The 15,220-nt window shown below is 44.4% G+C and overlaps 4 protein-coding genes across 4 annotated transcripts; 2 read left to right on the top strand and 2 right to left on the bottom strand.

Annotated features, from left to right (window-relative positions):
- Positions 1 to 176: 176 nt before the first annotated feature.
- On the bottom strand, positions 177 to 3,061 carry F5Y00DRAFT_240704 (DNA glycosylase). Its single transcript, XM_048008273.1, has 2 exons — positions 623 to 3,061; positions 177 to 342 (listed from the first exon to the last, which is right to left on the bottom strand). The coding sequence occupies exon 1, from the start codon at positions 2,622 to 2,624 to the stop codon at positions 852 to 854; it is 1,773 nt and encodes a 590-aa protein (XP_047863555.1). The 5' UTR covers positions 2,625 to 3,061; the 3' UTR covers positions 177 to 342; positions 623 to 851.
- Positions 3,062 to 4,381: 1,320 nt separating this feature from the next.
- Positions 4,382 to 7,565, bottom strand: F5Y00DRAFT_253835 (amidophosphoribosyltransferase; the record flags this gene model as incomplete). The annotated part of the gene is made up of 14 exons (XM_048010104.1): positions 4,382 to 4,770; positions 4,867 to 4,929; positions 5,024 to 5,238; positions 5,365 to 5,584; positions 5,644 to 5,668; positions 5,810 to 6,091; positions 6,148 to 6,179; positions 6,314 to 6,384; positions 6,469 to 6,566; positions 6,807 to 6,842; positions 7,019 to 7,068; positions 7,199 to 7,274; positions 7,332 to 7,381; positions 7,448 to 7,565. 14 exons carry the CDS (start codon positions 7,563 to 7,565, stop codon positions 4,382 to 4,384), a joined length of 1,725 nt encoding a protein of 574 aa, XP_047863554.1.
- A 1,655-nt stretch (positions 7,566 to 9,220) lies between these two features.
- F5Y00DRAFT_113176 (RmlC-like cupin) lies at positions 9,221 to 10,401 on the top strand. The gene has a single exon (XM_048003929.1). It carries the CDS (start codon positions 9,316 to 9,318, stop codon positions 10,189 to 10,191), a length of 876 nt encoding a protein of 291 aa, XP_047863553.1. The 5' UTR covers positions 9,221 to 9,315; the 3' UTR covers positions 10,192 to 10,401.
- Positions 10,402 to 11,248: 847 nt separating this feature from the next.
- F5Y00DRAFT_113196 (uncharacterized protein) lies at positions 11,249 to 15,138 on the top strand. Its single transcript, XM_048003930.1, has 6 exons — positions 11,249 to 11,431; positions 11,487 to 12,111; positions 12,167 to 12,326; positions 12,382 to 13,320; positions 13,388 to 13,659; positions 13,712 to 15,138. Exons 1-6 carry the CDS (start codon positions 11,375 to 11,377, stop codon positions 14,503 to 14,505), a joined length of 2,847 nt encoding a protein of 948 aa, XP_047863552.1. The 5' UTR covers positions 11,249 to 11,374; the 3' UTR covers positions 14,506 to 15,138.
- Positions 15,139 to 15,220: the final 82 nt, after the last annotated feature.

The following is a 15,220-nucleotide window of genomic DNA, read 5'->3' as shown; positions in this document are numbered from 1 at the left end:
TCAAGGAATATGCCAATGTGCCTATCGATAAGAAACCAATTACGCTAGATAAGGTAAGACCAACATTAGGAAGGGAACGCGCATTTGCTGTGCGAAGCCAGAATTAAGTGGGGCGTGGCACGAGTATGGGGGAGGGGCTTACCTTTTAATCTAGCTTACCTGAGTAAAGTATCTACCTGGTATTCACCCCCAGAGCTTCAATGTTATGACTGCATACCTCTCTTTTTGCATCAAAGGAGGTTAAAAGGGATGGGCTTTTGCTTTGGGTTTCAGATATTTCCAAGAAAGGCGCAGATTGTATATACGTGATTGTATGTATGTACTGTTAGGCATGTACGTAAAGTACGTCTTTATCCCTACCGTCCCACTAGCACGCGAATAGCCTCAATAACATATCTTTTCCGTAAAACAATGTCCTGCTACTGACATAGCATAAAATATGGCAATAAAATAAGTCACAGTCTGAAATGATTTAAGTAAATCTGGAAGCCCATCGCATTTTCTATCTAGCTACTTCTGTTCTACTATCTGAACACCTGTTGCCATGCTACAGATCCTTAGGTTTGTTGCCTAAATCAATCCCAACTACTCCTTGTAGCATATCGCTAACTAGTTCTATAAGAACTCCTGCATCTCTAGTGTACGGGACATACCAATTTGTCAGGGAAAGCAAAAGCTAGTACAGGAGACAGAGGCCGTGTGGGTGCTATTGACGGAACTGGTAAGAGTGCAACCAAGGTGGGTGTGGCGGGCACGTCGATCGCGAACCGTTACGCAGAAGCATTGGTAAGCCGAACTGAGTATAGGAAGTCGGAGGCTTTACAATCTTTTCTCCCCCATATCTTGCGAGGTTAGGGCTCGTCCATAGGCCCTTCCTGCTTTTCTTCGTCTCGTTTTTCGTCTTGTTTTTCGTCTTGTTCTTCGTCCTTCTGTTTACCTTTCTTAGCCGGTTTCGACTTAGCCTTCGACTGCTTCTTGTCGTAGCGATCAAGAAGACTCTCCAAAGGGCACTCGGGAAGCATTTCCCAATCCGCTGTCCCTTCGGCAGTGCTTGAACTACACTTGCCACAACGTTGGCCGTGCCGGATGAATAGCTGGTGCAAGCCATACTTAAGATGGTCCGGACAATGGACTTCGAGATGACTGAAAACATCGGTCACATTGGCATTTTTCGGTACCCATCCAAGCCACTTGGAAAATCGGTAGACATGTGTGTCGACAGCGATACAAGGTATTTGAAAGCAAAAAAGAATGACGCATGCCGCAGTCTTGACACCAATCCCGGGATATTTCGTGAGTTCTTTTAGGATCTCATGCTTTGATAATCCACGAAGGTGTTCAAGGGAGAGATCATCTTGATCTGTTCCCTGGATCTTGGCGTCCTTCTGCTCATTAGCATCCTTCCCTGCAAGTGTATCAACTTTGATTTGAAGGCAGGCTTTGCGTCGTTCAGCATTCTCCTGGTATACCATATCGAGGATGGCCTTAATATGCTTAGCTTTGATATTTGCCAGTCCTCCAGAGTGTATAGCATCAACCAAATCCTTGTAAGATCCCAGCCTGACATTATTCCAGTTGATGCTTTCTTTTCCGACCCCCTCCTTTGATACACCATATTTCTCGGCCAGCGGTATCAACGTTATATCTATATGCTCTATTCTTGTAGCGCCACTCAAAAGAGTTCTGAGTAGCCCATCCAGCACAGAAGGGACCTCGCCACAACCCATTACTTCAAGGGAGGGGGCGGAGATAGCTTTGGGTGCCTTGACCTCGCCATGCATCTTTGTGAGAAGATTGTGAACTTCTTCACATTGTTCAGCACTTGGCGCTAGCCACTGGGGAAAGGGGCTCTCGCCCGGTGGCATCAGACCGTATTGGTTGTCCTTTGTTTTCTTGGCTATACTTTTCAAATAGCCCTCGCCTGTTTCTACGATCTGACTTTTCACCTTCTTTAGCTTAGGCAAAGGTGTGTCGGGATCCAACCCTTCATCGGCCGTTATAGGGCTAGGCTCAGGTCCTCGCTTTCGTTTGTTTGGTGCTCCCTTATCGCTTTGCCCACCAGCGATTGGTTCCACCACGGCAGAATCATGGCTATCCACATCTATTTTAGACACTCCAGGTGCCAGCTTTGGCTTCCTTGGCCGTAACTGCCGCCCTGTCTTTTGTACGAGATCCGTCTCAGTATTCTCAGTCTTACGCTTTTCGTCCGACGTCTTTGGCTCAGGGGCAAGATCTCCATTAGACTCTAGGACTTCGTCTATATCTGCTTGTTTTGGAACTTTGATTTTGATAACGATCTTACGTCTAGTACTCTGGGGCATGGTATCATCTTCGGTAATATCAAGCTGAGTAGATTGAGTTGCCAAGGAGGGGTTTTCCGTTGCTCCTGATATGACTTTTTCGGGAGTTATGGCTACAGTTGTCTGTGTTGAATCTATAGAAGAAAGCCTTTGACCGACTGAACGGGGCTCTGTCGAAGACAGTGACTCGGCAATAGGTGGTGTTGGAATATTAAACTGTATTTCTTCACTTCCAGCTGTTAGGGAAACGCCCATACCATGCGGCAAGATATCCCATCTGCCTTTAATGGGCGCAACACGGCCCTTGCGGCCACGTTTCGGCATCTTGTATAGATACCAGGTGCGGCTGCGTATGAATAGGAGTGTTGGCTCTATCGGACAATATGGCTAGTTGAGATTTATAGGACGGTAAATTACGGAGTTGGCGATTGCTATAAATCTCAACAGTTGGCATTTACAAAGAGATGCAACTTTATAATGTCGACTATGACTATGTCGGATACTATTGGCGAGGGGGCTATAGTCAGATAATAACATACGGCAAGAGGTATCGGCGACAGAAAACCGTAGTAGATAGAGGGCGAAGGCACAGGATATGTGGTTGGAGGTTTCAAGAGATGTCGGCGTTTAATAGTTATAGATAAATACCGGTATATACCTAATAATCTAGCAGTATTGGCTGGTTTAAATAGTATTGATCCCGCAGTATAGATTGTGTAGCGGTACAATTGTGTTAGTGAGTGTCGAATATTGGGAATGAGGATGTCAATGAAGTGCATGTTTGTGGTAGGAAATGCCAAATTCACCACCTGAGACGTCCACTAAGTCAAGGAAGCGGCAATCGGAGAAGTTTAAATCTGGTAAGGGAAACTGTCCCCTAACAGGAAAGGGCGCTATAGTAGTGAATACGTACCTACCTTAAACAATACGGAAGAATAGAGAAGTCACAGCCTGTTAGACCTGGGAACTCAATTGAAAGCTTTCTTTGGGCCTACGAGAAAGACTACGTCAAGTCTATAAGGATATACTCACATGCTTTTATGTCACTAACCTAAATTTTGTGAATGACAAGACAGGCACCTATATCTAGATGGTATGGTATAGGTAAATGATAGGAACGGTATAGTGACTGGTTATCTTTAGGACTGTGATAACCGACCTAGCTAATCTGCAATAATTCTAATCGACTAAGGAATGCACGAGAAACATTAGATACAGCATCATTCACTGATCCCAGCATATACTTTTATCTAGGCGAGGAAAAAAGGGGTAAATTTTGTAGTCTATAACATCACTTCTAGCATACTGGGTTGCAGGTAGGTAGCGATACTAGAGGGCCCAAGCGCCTGGCGGTCCCTCTTCGCTGCGCTCAGAGGGCGTCAAAACCTTGGGACAGGTCAAAACCCTGGGACAAATAGTGTTTACTATATAGAATGTATGGGTTGCACTAACATTTTCAACCATTTCTAAGTTAATAAATACCCTAACTTAACGAATTTCATAGCTATAAAATATCTTTTTATATTGAAAATTTCTTTGAAAAATAAGAAAAATTTTGATATAAGGTGTATGTTGATAGCTGTAATATTGGCTAAGTTATGGCTATTATAATGTAGTGTTTTTTAAAAAGTGTGTGGGATGTTTGAATTTGTTGCACCTCCTTTTCAAAAAACAACTGAAAAAAGTTTACTTTTTTACTTTTATTTTTATTTAAAATCGAAAAAATTACTTTTATATAAAATAAAAGATTTAAAATATAATTACTATTGGAAGTATAATTTTATCTATTTTATTCGTTTAAATATAAATTGTTGAAAGTTGGATTTTATATGGGAAACACGTATTTTGTTGCCAAGGCTGTCCCAGCTTTTTGACCTGTCCCAGGGTTTTGACGCCTTCTGAGCGCAGCGAAGAGGGACCGCCAGGCGCTTGGGCCCTCTAGTAGGTTACATCAAAGTGAATTGATAATAACTAATACTCATATTACATGATCCGCATGCAATCGAATCTCGCCCAGTTATCTATATCGTTTACTGAGCTGCTAACTCTGGGCATCTATCTCTTATGGATAATATGAATTATCATCGTCGCTCAGGTTCAGTGGCCACGTTGTGGAGGCTAATATCTTCCCGAATTAAAGGTGAAATAGTACCATTTCTCAGCTTCTCGGCCGACTCCTTCTCGCCTCCTGGTGCCGTCGCATGTGGCGCCAAGCCATTTGCGTCGGTCAAGCCACCCCCTGTAATTATCGTTGGGCCGCTGCTGGAAATTTGTGCATGTGTAGCATGCTTTCGTTTCGTGCCGCGCAATTGATTCAGATGCTCGAAGTATCCTTCTGGTACCGGCGTAACATACTTGCCACAGAATACACCAACCTCAAATTCAGTAGGACCGCCTGGTTGTGCAAGCTCCGCACAGGCCGCCTTGAGGTCATCCAGATCTTGATATATTACTTCCTCCGCATCAATACCTGCAGGTTGAGTTAGTGTCCAATTCGAAGCAGACGTAAAATTCAAATCTGCATCTCAAAAAGCTAGGCGGGGGCATAGCGAATTTCTGAACCTACTTTTGGCAATGGCAAAACGGTCTTTGCCGGAAGCAATCAATTCCATGGGACTGGCTAAGTCAACTACATACACTTAGGTTAGCAAACCTGCACAGTTACATGGGCCATAGTTCAAAAGGGCTATGTCCTAAGGCACAACAGGGCATATATTACTTACTACCGTAGATATGGGGTGCGGTGATAGGCGGAGCACAACTCGCGAAAATTACTTTCCGCGCGCCAGCTTCTCGTGCCATAGCCACTATCTCCTTACTTGTGGTTCCTCTTACGATTGAATCGTCCACAAGCAGAACACATCGTCCTTCGAATTCGGTTTGGATGGCGCTGAGTTTCCTCCTAACTCCTTTCTGGCGAGCTCCTTGTTGTGGCATACTATAAATACTTGATTAGCGACGGCCATTTGCCACCCGAGAGCAGAAAAAATTGTAAATTACAATGCCAGTTTCATAATGGCACAACAAAGGCTTCAAATCAATCAGGGAAATAGGGGTAACAAACATGAATGTCCTAAAAACATATCTGTTCTTGACGAAACCTTGACAGTAAGGCTTGCCCAATCGTTCGGAGACGCTTGCGGCTGCGGTGTTCGACGTCTCGGGTATCGGGATAACAGCATCGATATCTTTAATTGCTTCATCTCCAAGAAGCTCTCGTATCTTATCGGCTAGTTTATAACCCATTCGCTGTCGGGAAGCGTGAACGCTAATGCCATCCATGACTAAGAATAGGGTTAGAAATTGTTTAGTTTTGTAATGGCTGAGGCTATTGTGAACTAACCGGTATCGGGTCGCGCAAAGTATACCTATAACATAAGTAATTAGCAAAACCTCGGTGGCCAATTTGAATATACCACGACGGTTTAATACGAAGGGCTTTCGAGGCGTGGCTAGGACGAAAAGACTAAGCCAAGGAGGGGTACTAATAACATAAAATGTTGACATACGTATTCAAAAATGTCAGGCGAGTAAGCCTTCGGCTTCTGAACCTGGTGGAAAACCGGTGCTCGACCCTTCTGAATAAAAACGGCCTGGCCGGGTAAGATATCCCGAATATTACGGAAACCAAGCTGGCGCAGGGCAATAGACTCTGATGCAAGCATGTAGTCTTTTGCACCAGGAAGAGTTTCCGAATCCTTTTCTCCAAGAACCAAGGGTCTGATTCCATAAGAATCGCGGAAGCCTAAAACACCAAATCCTGCAATCATAGCAGTGCAAGCCCAACCGCCCTAATTAAAACATTAGTATTTAGATGATAGACCATGATTTGAGTAGTATAACGCACCGAACAACGATCATACATCCGGCCTAAGGAATCTATGACGAATTAGCATCTTATTTGGATATCTTAAGAGCATCCCCCTTCCATAATACAGCGGCTACATATATAGGGCGACGGCGGGTATGGGTAACGGGGGAAATTGGTAGGTTCGCAAACCGGAAAAACTTACTGAATATATCATCCGTGTTGACTCTAGCCTTTCCAGTTTCGTTCAATTCGTTCGCAAACACATTGAGCATGCTAAACTCTCCTATCAGCCTTGACCGTTCTTATGGTATTTTATATATTGTAATCAGTATAAGTAGGGTATGAGTATCGACTTACAGTTCGCTATCGCTATCCGTGTTTATATGCCGGTGGGCGACAGTGTCGAGATACCGACGTAACTCAGGGGCATTGATAAGATTTCCATTATGCGCAAGCTATAGCATCTCTCATTAGTAATCTGATAAGGGAGAAACAATTGATTGAGCTGGATACAAGACAGCAAGTCTTGTGTGTCTACAAAATGCTTCTTAATTTATGAGAATGCAGATGATCTCATATGTCCTAAGTATAATGCTTTTTGTTGAGGGTCATATATAGGTACTCAATATGGTTCAACCGGGGGGAGGGGGAAGGGGGGGTATAGCTTTAGAGAGATAACCACATGGATAACTTACACATATGCCATAAGGACTATTAACGTAAAATCTATTCTTTGTCAATACTTGTAAACAACCAGATGCCTCTCATCACTGGATATTCCACGAGTTGATAGGGAATAAATGACAGAAATGAATGGATAGAATTGTAACATACTATTAACATGTTAGCTCCTTTGACTCAGATGAGAAGTACATGTAGCTTGTTTAGCTAGGAATACGTTACTTACCGGTTGTGACTCAGCGTTCGACGAAGTGCCTGCTGTTGGATAACGTAGATCTAGAAGTTGAGTGTTAGTAAACGTCTCGCTGTAAGTATTGCAAACGGTAAGGATGAAACTATCTTTTCGATAACTTGACTTCGATAGTTAAAATATAAGGGTAAGATCCCTGATAATGAAAACACCTACGTCCAATGCCCATCGAACCAGGTAAATCCTGGACCCTCATGCCATCACCGAATACTTTGGCGGCCATTCCATTACCCTAATACCGATGTTAGATATTGGTGATGTTTTAGGATGGAATAGTTGTGAGGCTTACCTTGCATTGGTATATGCGGCCGCCAGCAGCGCAAGTTGCTATGCCGCAAGCTAATGAGTGTTAGCTTATTCGTTATCTATCATATCGTCAATCTTCTTGTTCCAGGTGTCACTAACCATCTTGACCTCTATGTTGCAAGAAGTACAGAGCCTCATGAAGCGCTACTGCAGCTTTACACGGGGAATTGGGGTCGTCACTGACGTGGCCCAAGATCAAGCCGAGTACACCACACATGATTGCAGCTCAGGTTGCGCCAGTGGCTATGCCTAATAGGTATATAATTAGTAGGAAACCCCTAGTTATAGTACGATAACACCCTCCCGATGACGGCACAACAGCAGCTGTGCAGAAGAAAAAAAGGGCTCGGGTTCGATCCGCACGCCGAGGCGCATGCAGACTCGAGATTTACCTCTGCCAGTGCTGCTGTGTGGCCTCTCGAGAGGTAAACATGGAAAATGATGTGATATTGTTCAGAGTATGTTTATCCGCAGCATTGGCTAGGCAGTCGAACATTTGTAAAGAAAATAACTCATCATAACAATATTTATGGCTATCCTCGAGAGCGATGGTCTTGTCATAAGCCGTGGTTGCTCCCACGTTCATTCCCACGTTCATTCCCATTCTTCCATGGTTAGGCGGAATCTTGAATCGGGAAATCAGTGGGATCAATTGGCATCAAACCTCTCTACCAAATAGTAGGATCACTGATTCGAAACACCATCTATAAAATAAAAAAGGAAGCACCAGGCTAGGACTTACTTTGCTTACCTCGATTTTCTGGGCTGAACGTATGGAAGATCGAGTTGGATAGTTAATCGCGGGGCAACGCCAAGTAGTCGATTAAAGTGCTCGTCGTGTTACGCGCAATTACCGAGGCTCGTTCGAAATTAAATAAGGTCTTGTACTCGTATGAGTTCAAGTTACCTGCCGATGATATGACTGTACACCTTTGAATGGAAGTGCAGAAGCACTTGCACTGGAGGAAAAAAAGCGCGCGACTAGCATCGTGATTTAAATCTAGGTAGTAATTTTTTTTTCCTTTCCTATCCGGGGAGATCCAAAGGTTTGCGACCAAAAATATTGGAGAAAAAAAGTGGATTGGCAGTTGCCCTCAGATGATTGGATATGCCGGTTACTGGTTTTTTCCGAACTCTAACCTCAAGCACCTGCAGGTGCCCCATGCTTTCCAGCCTTTACCTGCTTCAAGCTCACCCAGGGTTCTGGAACTCACGCCGGTTTGTCGGAGCAATCGGGCGCTCTGGAGGGGCTTTGACGTTCCACTACGCACGTCAGATCCAAGTCTCTTTAATACCTATGCACGTGGCAGCAATCATGGTTACAATTAAATTATGAAATGGCAGGTTGATTATCCAGGATGACAAACGATAATCTATTAATGAGGTATTGATGAGATGTATCTTGCAACTATGATGGCGTGAGCTTTTTCTTCTTCTACGTTCGCACTTCTTTTACATACTATGTATTACATACTGGTGTGAGTTGATTTCACGATATATAATAAGCATATGCTAATACTTCGTAAGCAATCTTTTGACCAACACTTCTCCGTATTAGGAGAGGCGGCAAGGTGAAAAGGTAATAGCAGAGTGGGCAACTAGCCTTATCGGGTCGTAGTTCGTCCCATGGAGTAACTTAGAGTTTGGGTTAAATCATGAATTAGGTGCTTTTTCGAATATCTTCGAAGTTAATACTCCAATAGGTACTCAGCAATTGTTAATTGCTTTGCAAGCAGAAAGAATATGGGACGTATTTATGCGTAAAAACTCACCCTGAAATCAAATCTATATAAAGAATAAATCAAAGCCATCTTATGCGACAACTGTCAATCTTATACCCGCTTGACATCAAGTATAATCTATCTATAACTACCCGACAAGTACCCAGTAGGCAATTGGCCTCTAATATTAAGAATTCATTTCTATTTCTATAATCAGAACTCAAACCTCGAGTTAAAGCTCAGTATATGAATACTGTTAAGAATACAATATCCAAAATGCTCTCGCATGCTAAAATTACTCCTCATCGGTCGGCTGCTCGTGGGCACTCGGATCATGGTTGGCTCAACACTTACCACAGCTTTTCGTTCGCCGAATGGTACGATCCTAAGTTTACACACTTTGGCTCGTTGAGGGTGTTAAATGAGGACCGAGTCAAGCCGAATTCGGGGTTTCCAACACACCCTCACCGCGACTTTGAGATTTTTAGTTATATCATTTCCGGCGAACTTACTCACCGAGATAGTATGCTTCGTAAGGGTGCCGAGGGTGGGCAGTCGGACAAGTTTTATCGAATGCGTCGAGGGGATGTCCAATTTACCACCGGGGGCACGGGCATTGCGCATTCCGAACAGAACGAGCACGCAAGAGATACCGTTCATTTCCTCCAGATCTGGGCAATTCCGTGGAAACGAGGACTCACTCCTAGATACCATACCCGGCATTTTGATGACGAGGAGAAGCGCAAGGGGTTCGTGCCGATTTTGAGTCCGCTCAAGGGTGGTCCGGAGGCTACATTTGAGCAGGAGAAAGCTGCCGAGCCGACAATTGAGGGGACCATACCTATCCATGCCGATTTCGTCATGGGAGCCGCTTTAATCCCGCCCCAGGGAAGATTCGATTGGGTTATTGGGGCCCACATCGCGGAGAGCAGCAGGAGAAAGGTGTACATTCACGTTCCGATGACGAAGAAGGGACAAGCAAAAATCCGACTCGACGGCCGTGACGAGGTTTTTAACGAAGGCGATGGCGCATTTATTGATGGTGTTAATGCGGGGGACAGGTTGACCGTGGAAAGTATTGGCGATGTCGAAGCCGAGGTCGTGGTTCTCGATACAGCGTGATCAGTAGGGAATTGCCCTCCTATTCAACATGCTAACAGTAACAGTAACAGCCTTTCGTTGAAAGAGGAAAAATTGAGTCTCTGCTCATTGGCAAAGAGGACCTCACTTGGTTAAATGGCAGATATAAGCGGTATTTATTTCAAGGATATAGACGCATATATGACCAGCATTGCTGTCAAGTTGTAAGTCGTCGCCCGAGCCTAATATACAAGTAGGGTGGATGCGCAGGTCAGATTCTGCGCAATTGCGCAACGGTAGCAGAGGGGAAAACTGTCAGCATTCGTCACCTCAAAATAATCCAAATCTCAATTCGACAAAGTATAATTTCTCAACATACCTAATAATTTACACCATCCTTAGTCGTCATTATGTGTATATTTAACTCAACTTCTTAAGAGGGTTTTAATCAAGAGCTTATTATGGAATTATTATGCCCGGAAAATCTAACCCGAGATGCATCGCCGCCGGAATGGCCTCGCAGTGGAAGAAACGAGATTAGTACCGGTGATGAAGGCGTTGACCTAAAGGTCCGTCAAGACATACCTCCTAAGCCTCACGAACAAATCCCGCCACTACCTAGTAAGGTCCACCAACGTTCTTCATATCAGACTACCTATTGTCTAGTCTAACAGTTTCATAATTAGACTTATCTACGTTCATGCAAGGACGTAACCGAACAAGAACACGCAAAGGTAGGTTGGATTATGACAGATTGTATTTTTGCTACCACAGGAGAATCGCAGCTAATAATGGACCTTTTTGTAGCAATAATTGCTTGCACTAATTGTAGAAAAAGGAAAATCCGATGTGATATAGCAACATTCAAATCGTCGTCCTGCTCAACATGTGTGCGAACGGGGCTTTCCTGCGTAGTAGAACGTAGTGGGCAGCGCAAAGAACCATCAAAGGAAACACCGGCCCCGACAGCCATCCCGCCGCGCAAACCGATATTTTCTAAACTGGATAGAAAATCTAGGAGTAAACGAGGATCTATGGTACTCCAGGAACGAGATGCTAATGCAAGGAGCGATACGCAATCAATCGGATCTCGACAGTCTCATAAATCCTTCATGTCGAGCATATCAATTGGATCGATGAAATCCGCTATCTCACGCCATTCCATCTGTTCGGTGAAATCTTTTATATCTCAAAGATCCCGAAATTCATTGAAATCTCTCGCATCATGGAAATCGAGCAGATCCTTTCAATCACTTGGGACCTACGCCAGCAGTGGCTCGAGGTAGGCTTTTTATTACCTCACTTACGAATTCTGATAGTTAACCGTATATAGCCAGGGTGGACGTAGTCAGAGCGCGTATGGACAATCAACTCAAGCAATTCACAATTGGGACGATGGATGGGAGTCCTCTCAGTTCCCTGAACCGCATCCAGTATACGCCAATCTATCCCTGGTATGCGGCAGACCAGACAAGTTCCATGGTACAGAGACTATTGAACCGCCTTTCACTGAACTGTCCCTTAAGTATGCCGCAGATAAACCACGTCTGAAGGCAGTTGTGAGAGCTGCCGAAACTGGAAATGACCAGCTTATAGACTTCCTAATGTCCTGTTCTTTAGCGGACGCGGACCAACCCCCAATTCCCGGAGAAACCATAACATCCTCTACGCCTATGCTAGCCGCCATAGGTCGAGAGAACATCAAAGTCATCGAAGTCCTCTTGAAACAGAAGGATTTCAACCCTACACGTCAATTCTCGGGGCTGACCTATTACGAAATTGCCGAAGAACGTCGCGGGTTAGTTTGGGAAGAGGAAGTGCGCCTTTTAAAGCAAGCTTTCAACTATGCACACGAGCATAAGAACATAGATCAAAATAATACGGAGCAAGTGACATCAAATGTAGCAGCGAATCGTCCGTGTTTAGATCATCTAAAGATATCAGTGGAGAATGTTAACGATAGTAAGTAATAGTTTACTTATAGAGATAACCTGAAGGGGACTAATATAGACGGTAGGCTCACAAGCTTATCTTTACGACTGCACATGGTGTCGGTATTCTTTTAGCCACGAGGATCAGCTAAAATTTCACGAAGAAAAATGCTCTGCCCGTCCATTCTCTGGCAATATTAAGTTAGGTTTGACTCATGAAAAATTAACTACACACTTAAGGCTTCAGTGCGTAATCCCCATCCCAAAGGATATCGATAATTTCTGATATAAATTATGTTAGAGCATCAAGTCCGATTAGACCCATACGGCTTCCTGTTCGGTCAACGCCTACCGCTGAATTTCACACTATTGATAGAACAGTTAATAACCTAGATATATCAACATCAACCAGCCAACCGAGATGTCACTCAACAGGTCCTCGGGGCTGCGGTGAGAAAATGGATATAGATACGATATATCCGGGATCATTGAGGAGCGGTATATATTTAATGGATTCGCCCATGCACTCAACATTCATCACTAGTGATAATTTTCGTGGAGATTGTGAGGCGATTAAGCTACCAACCGAGACCCGCTACCTCATGGCATACTCGCGGGAAAAGGCCCAGGTCTCTGAAGGCTATCATGCACCTGAATTTCCAATGACCGATTCAAGCACGCCCCAAATATCAGCATCATCAGTGAGACATACCTCGGAAACTACTAGTCCATTTACTATACCTTCGCAAGGTGAGTCTGAGGCTTCAGAGTTTTCGATGAATGAGAGTAGTGAAGATTGCCGTTGGGAAGAAGAAAGTTCATTTGTTCAGCGGGCTGAGCGAAGGAGAACTTTACTTCGTGGTTTGATGGATATGGTATACGCTACGTATACCCGTCTTGCTACTTCGGGTGCAATGGAAGATGGAGAATCCGGCCCATCTAATGCTCCCGGGGGAGGCTCAGGCTCTGCCAACTCTTCTAACAATCAACAAAACAAGGGTAATGATGTTAAGGGGAAACGTCCTCTACCAAGAGGTGACGGCAGTAACGGGGGCGAGGAAGGTGATGATCAGCAACAACCAAAACGAAGAAAACCAGCTACTTATAATGATGGAACCAATCCAGGAGAGAGATTTGCATGTCCGTATTATCAACGGAACCGTTATCGGCACCTGCCAAGAAATTACTCGCTCAAAGGAGCTTGTTACGGCCCTGGATTTCATTCGGTACATCGAGTGAAGTAAGTCTATCCTACACCAAGCGTGATGCGATTTATGATGTATTTCCGGGTCCTGATCAAGGAGCAGGGAACACCTTTACAGGGCACACAGGCTACCACCGTATTGCTCCCGATGTAATGTAGCATTCGATTCGGATATTTCTTTAGAGAAGCATACAAGACAAGATCTTCCCTGCGAGCTCACACCAAAACAACTAAGGGAGGGCATCGATCCTACTACGGAAAAATTGCTTCGAATTAGGAATAAGGAATTCAATAGTAAAACGGAAGAAGATAAATGGAGACACGTGTACACTGTACTTTTCCCCGCTGATGATCCTGTAGATCTACCCTCGCCCTGTGAGTCTTTTCTCGTTCCTCCATTGTCGACCAGCGTACCTAATCAAGACAGACTACGGGAACTACCTCGAGAGGGGTTCTGTCGAGAGTTCTCCTGAACTCAGACCAACAGCGAGGAGCTATGACGAATTCCTACAGAGGGAACTCTTCCGGAGAATCTATCGAGTTCTGGAGAATAAAATCGACGAAGCGTTAGACTCGGCAGAGAGGGATGTCGCCGACGCGCTGAAAAGCCAACTGGAAGGAATTATTCGTGATGTTCAGGCTGAGCTGTATGGGGAATTTCAGTCATCTATTAGGCAGAAACAGGCCATTGACGAAACTAATGGGATTGCTACGCAAACGCCGATTCCTGGACCAGACCCGATGCTATTGTTACAGGATATGCTTCCCTTAAGCTCCTTCTCTCCACCTTGGTCTGCCCTCAGCCTAGAAAATCAACAAGCCTCAAGCTCGTCGGCCCCTGAATTTGCTAACGGATTGGAGGATATATCAAACCTTAGGTTTGACCTTTTATCTAACCCTTTTGAGACCAGCCAGAACCATGACTCCGCCATGGTAATTCCAGTGCCGTTTACGGCGAAGGCTGCCTACGATTATATATCGGATCATGAGGAGGATCTCTCATTCAGAATTGGCCAGATAATAACAGTTACTAGTGAAGAAGAGACAGACTGGTATAATGGCGAGTATGTCGATGACTTCGGCATGAAAAACGAGGGCATATTTCCTCGGAACCTTGTGGAGAGGTATCCCCCTCCCGTGCCACCACGTCCAATGAGGGGTCGTAAAGAAAACGCGGGGTCTGTTGCGACTACATTTCCCTCTTCATTTCCACCTTATTAGACCGTTTGAACCGTTTCAAAATTTGGAAACTACAAGTATGAGCTATGAAGCTACGAATGTCGGTTTAATGACCAGATTGTCCTTGTTAGTGGTACAGAACCTGTCCCAGCATTGAGTTAACATATATTCCGGAGAAATATAAAGAGTACCTACAGCGACCTATCCCAAGTGGATAGATAGTATGACAATTAAATCATCTTTAAAAGACCGGAATTAAGCAAGTAAAACTGGTCTTACAGATTAAAATTAAAGAGGATGCCAACTCATATATTATACACCTAGCAAACTTATCGACACTCCTGCTCTCATCCGGGTCAATTGCAGGCGATCTTCAATATGCAGTGTAACTATATGACTTTAGTGTCAATTAAGATCCTCCCCTTGGCTTCTCTCTTCTAAACCCGTGCTTGAGGACGTGTTCGATAAACGATCTGATCCGATTTGATGCAACGTAGTTTTTCCGGCAAGCAAGCCAACTTCATCACATAAATTGGGTTATGCGCGTAACCAGCCAGCCCTAAGCGCCGTGACCAGATTCGACAACGCCGAGCCGAGGAGTAGGTAAATCCACGATTCTAATGACTTTTGGGTAATCTTACCGACGTCAAAACCCGCGTGTCAAGCTAGCGATCCCGTCGGATTTTAACGAGTATCGTCAAAAGCCGAATTCAATTTCCATGAACATATGCGTTGATCTACCTTATAGATTTATCCC

Source organism: Daldinia vernicosa, assembly GCF_022497035.1.
Source record: "Daldinia vernicosa strain CBS 139.73 unplaced genomic scaffold F5Y00scaffold_32, whole genome shotgun sequence".
NCBI classification, from domain to species: Eukaryota; Fungi; Ascomycota; class Sordariomycetes; order Xylariales; family Hypoxylaceae; genus Daldinia; species Daldinia vernicosa.
The sequence above is the reverse complement of the archived record's forward strand: the minus strand, read 5'-3'. Positions and strand labels throughout refer to the sequence as shown.

Coding starts and splice junctions, on each gene's coding strand:
- F5Y00DRAFT_240704 (XM_048008273.1), bottom strand. CDS start 2,624: ATGCCGAAACGTGGCCGCAAGGGCCGTGTTGCGCCCATTAAAGGCAGA.
- F5Y00DRAFT_113176 (XM_048003929.1), top strand. CDS start 9,316: ATGAATACTGTTAAGAATACAATATCCAAAATGCTCTCGCATGCTAAA.
- F5Y00DRAFT_113196 (XM_048003930.1), top strand. CDS start 11,375: ATGGAAATCGAGCAGATCCTTTCAATCACTTGGGACCTACGCCAGCAG. Junction 11,432..11,486: donor TACGCCAGCAGTGGCTCGAG/GTAGGCTTTTTA, acceptor GTATATAGCCAG/GGTGGACGTAGTCAGAGCGC. Junction 13,321..13,387: donor CATTCGGTACATCGAGTGAA/GTAAGTCTATCC, acceptor ATCAAGGAGCAG/GGAACACCTTTACAGGGCAC.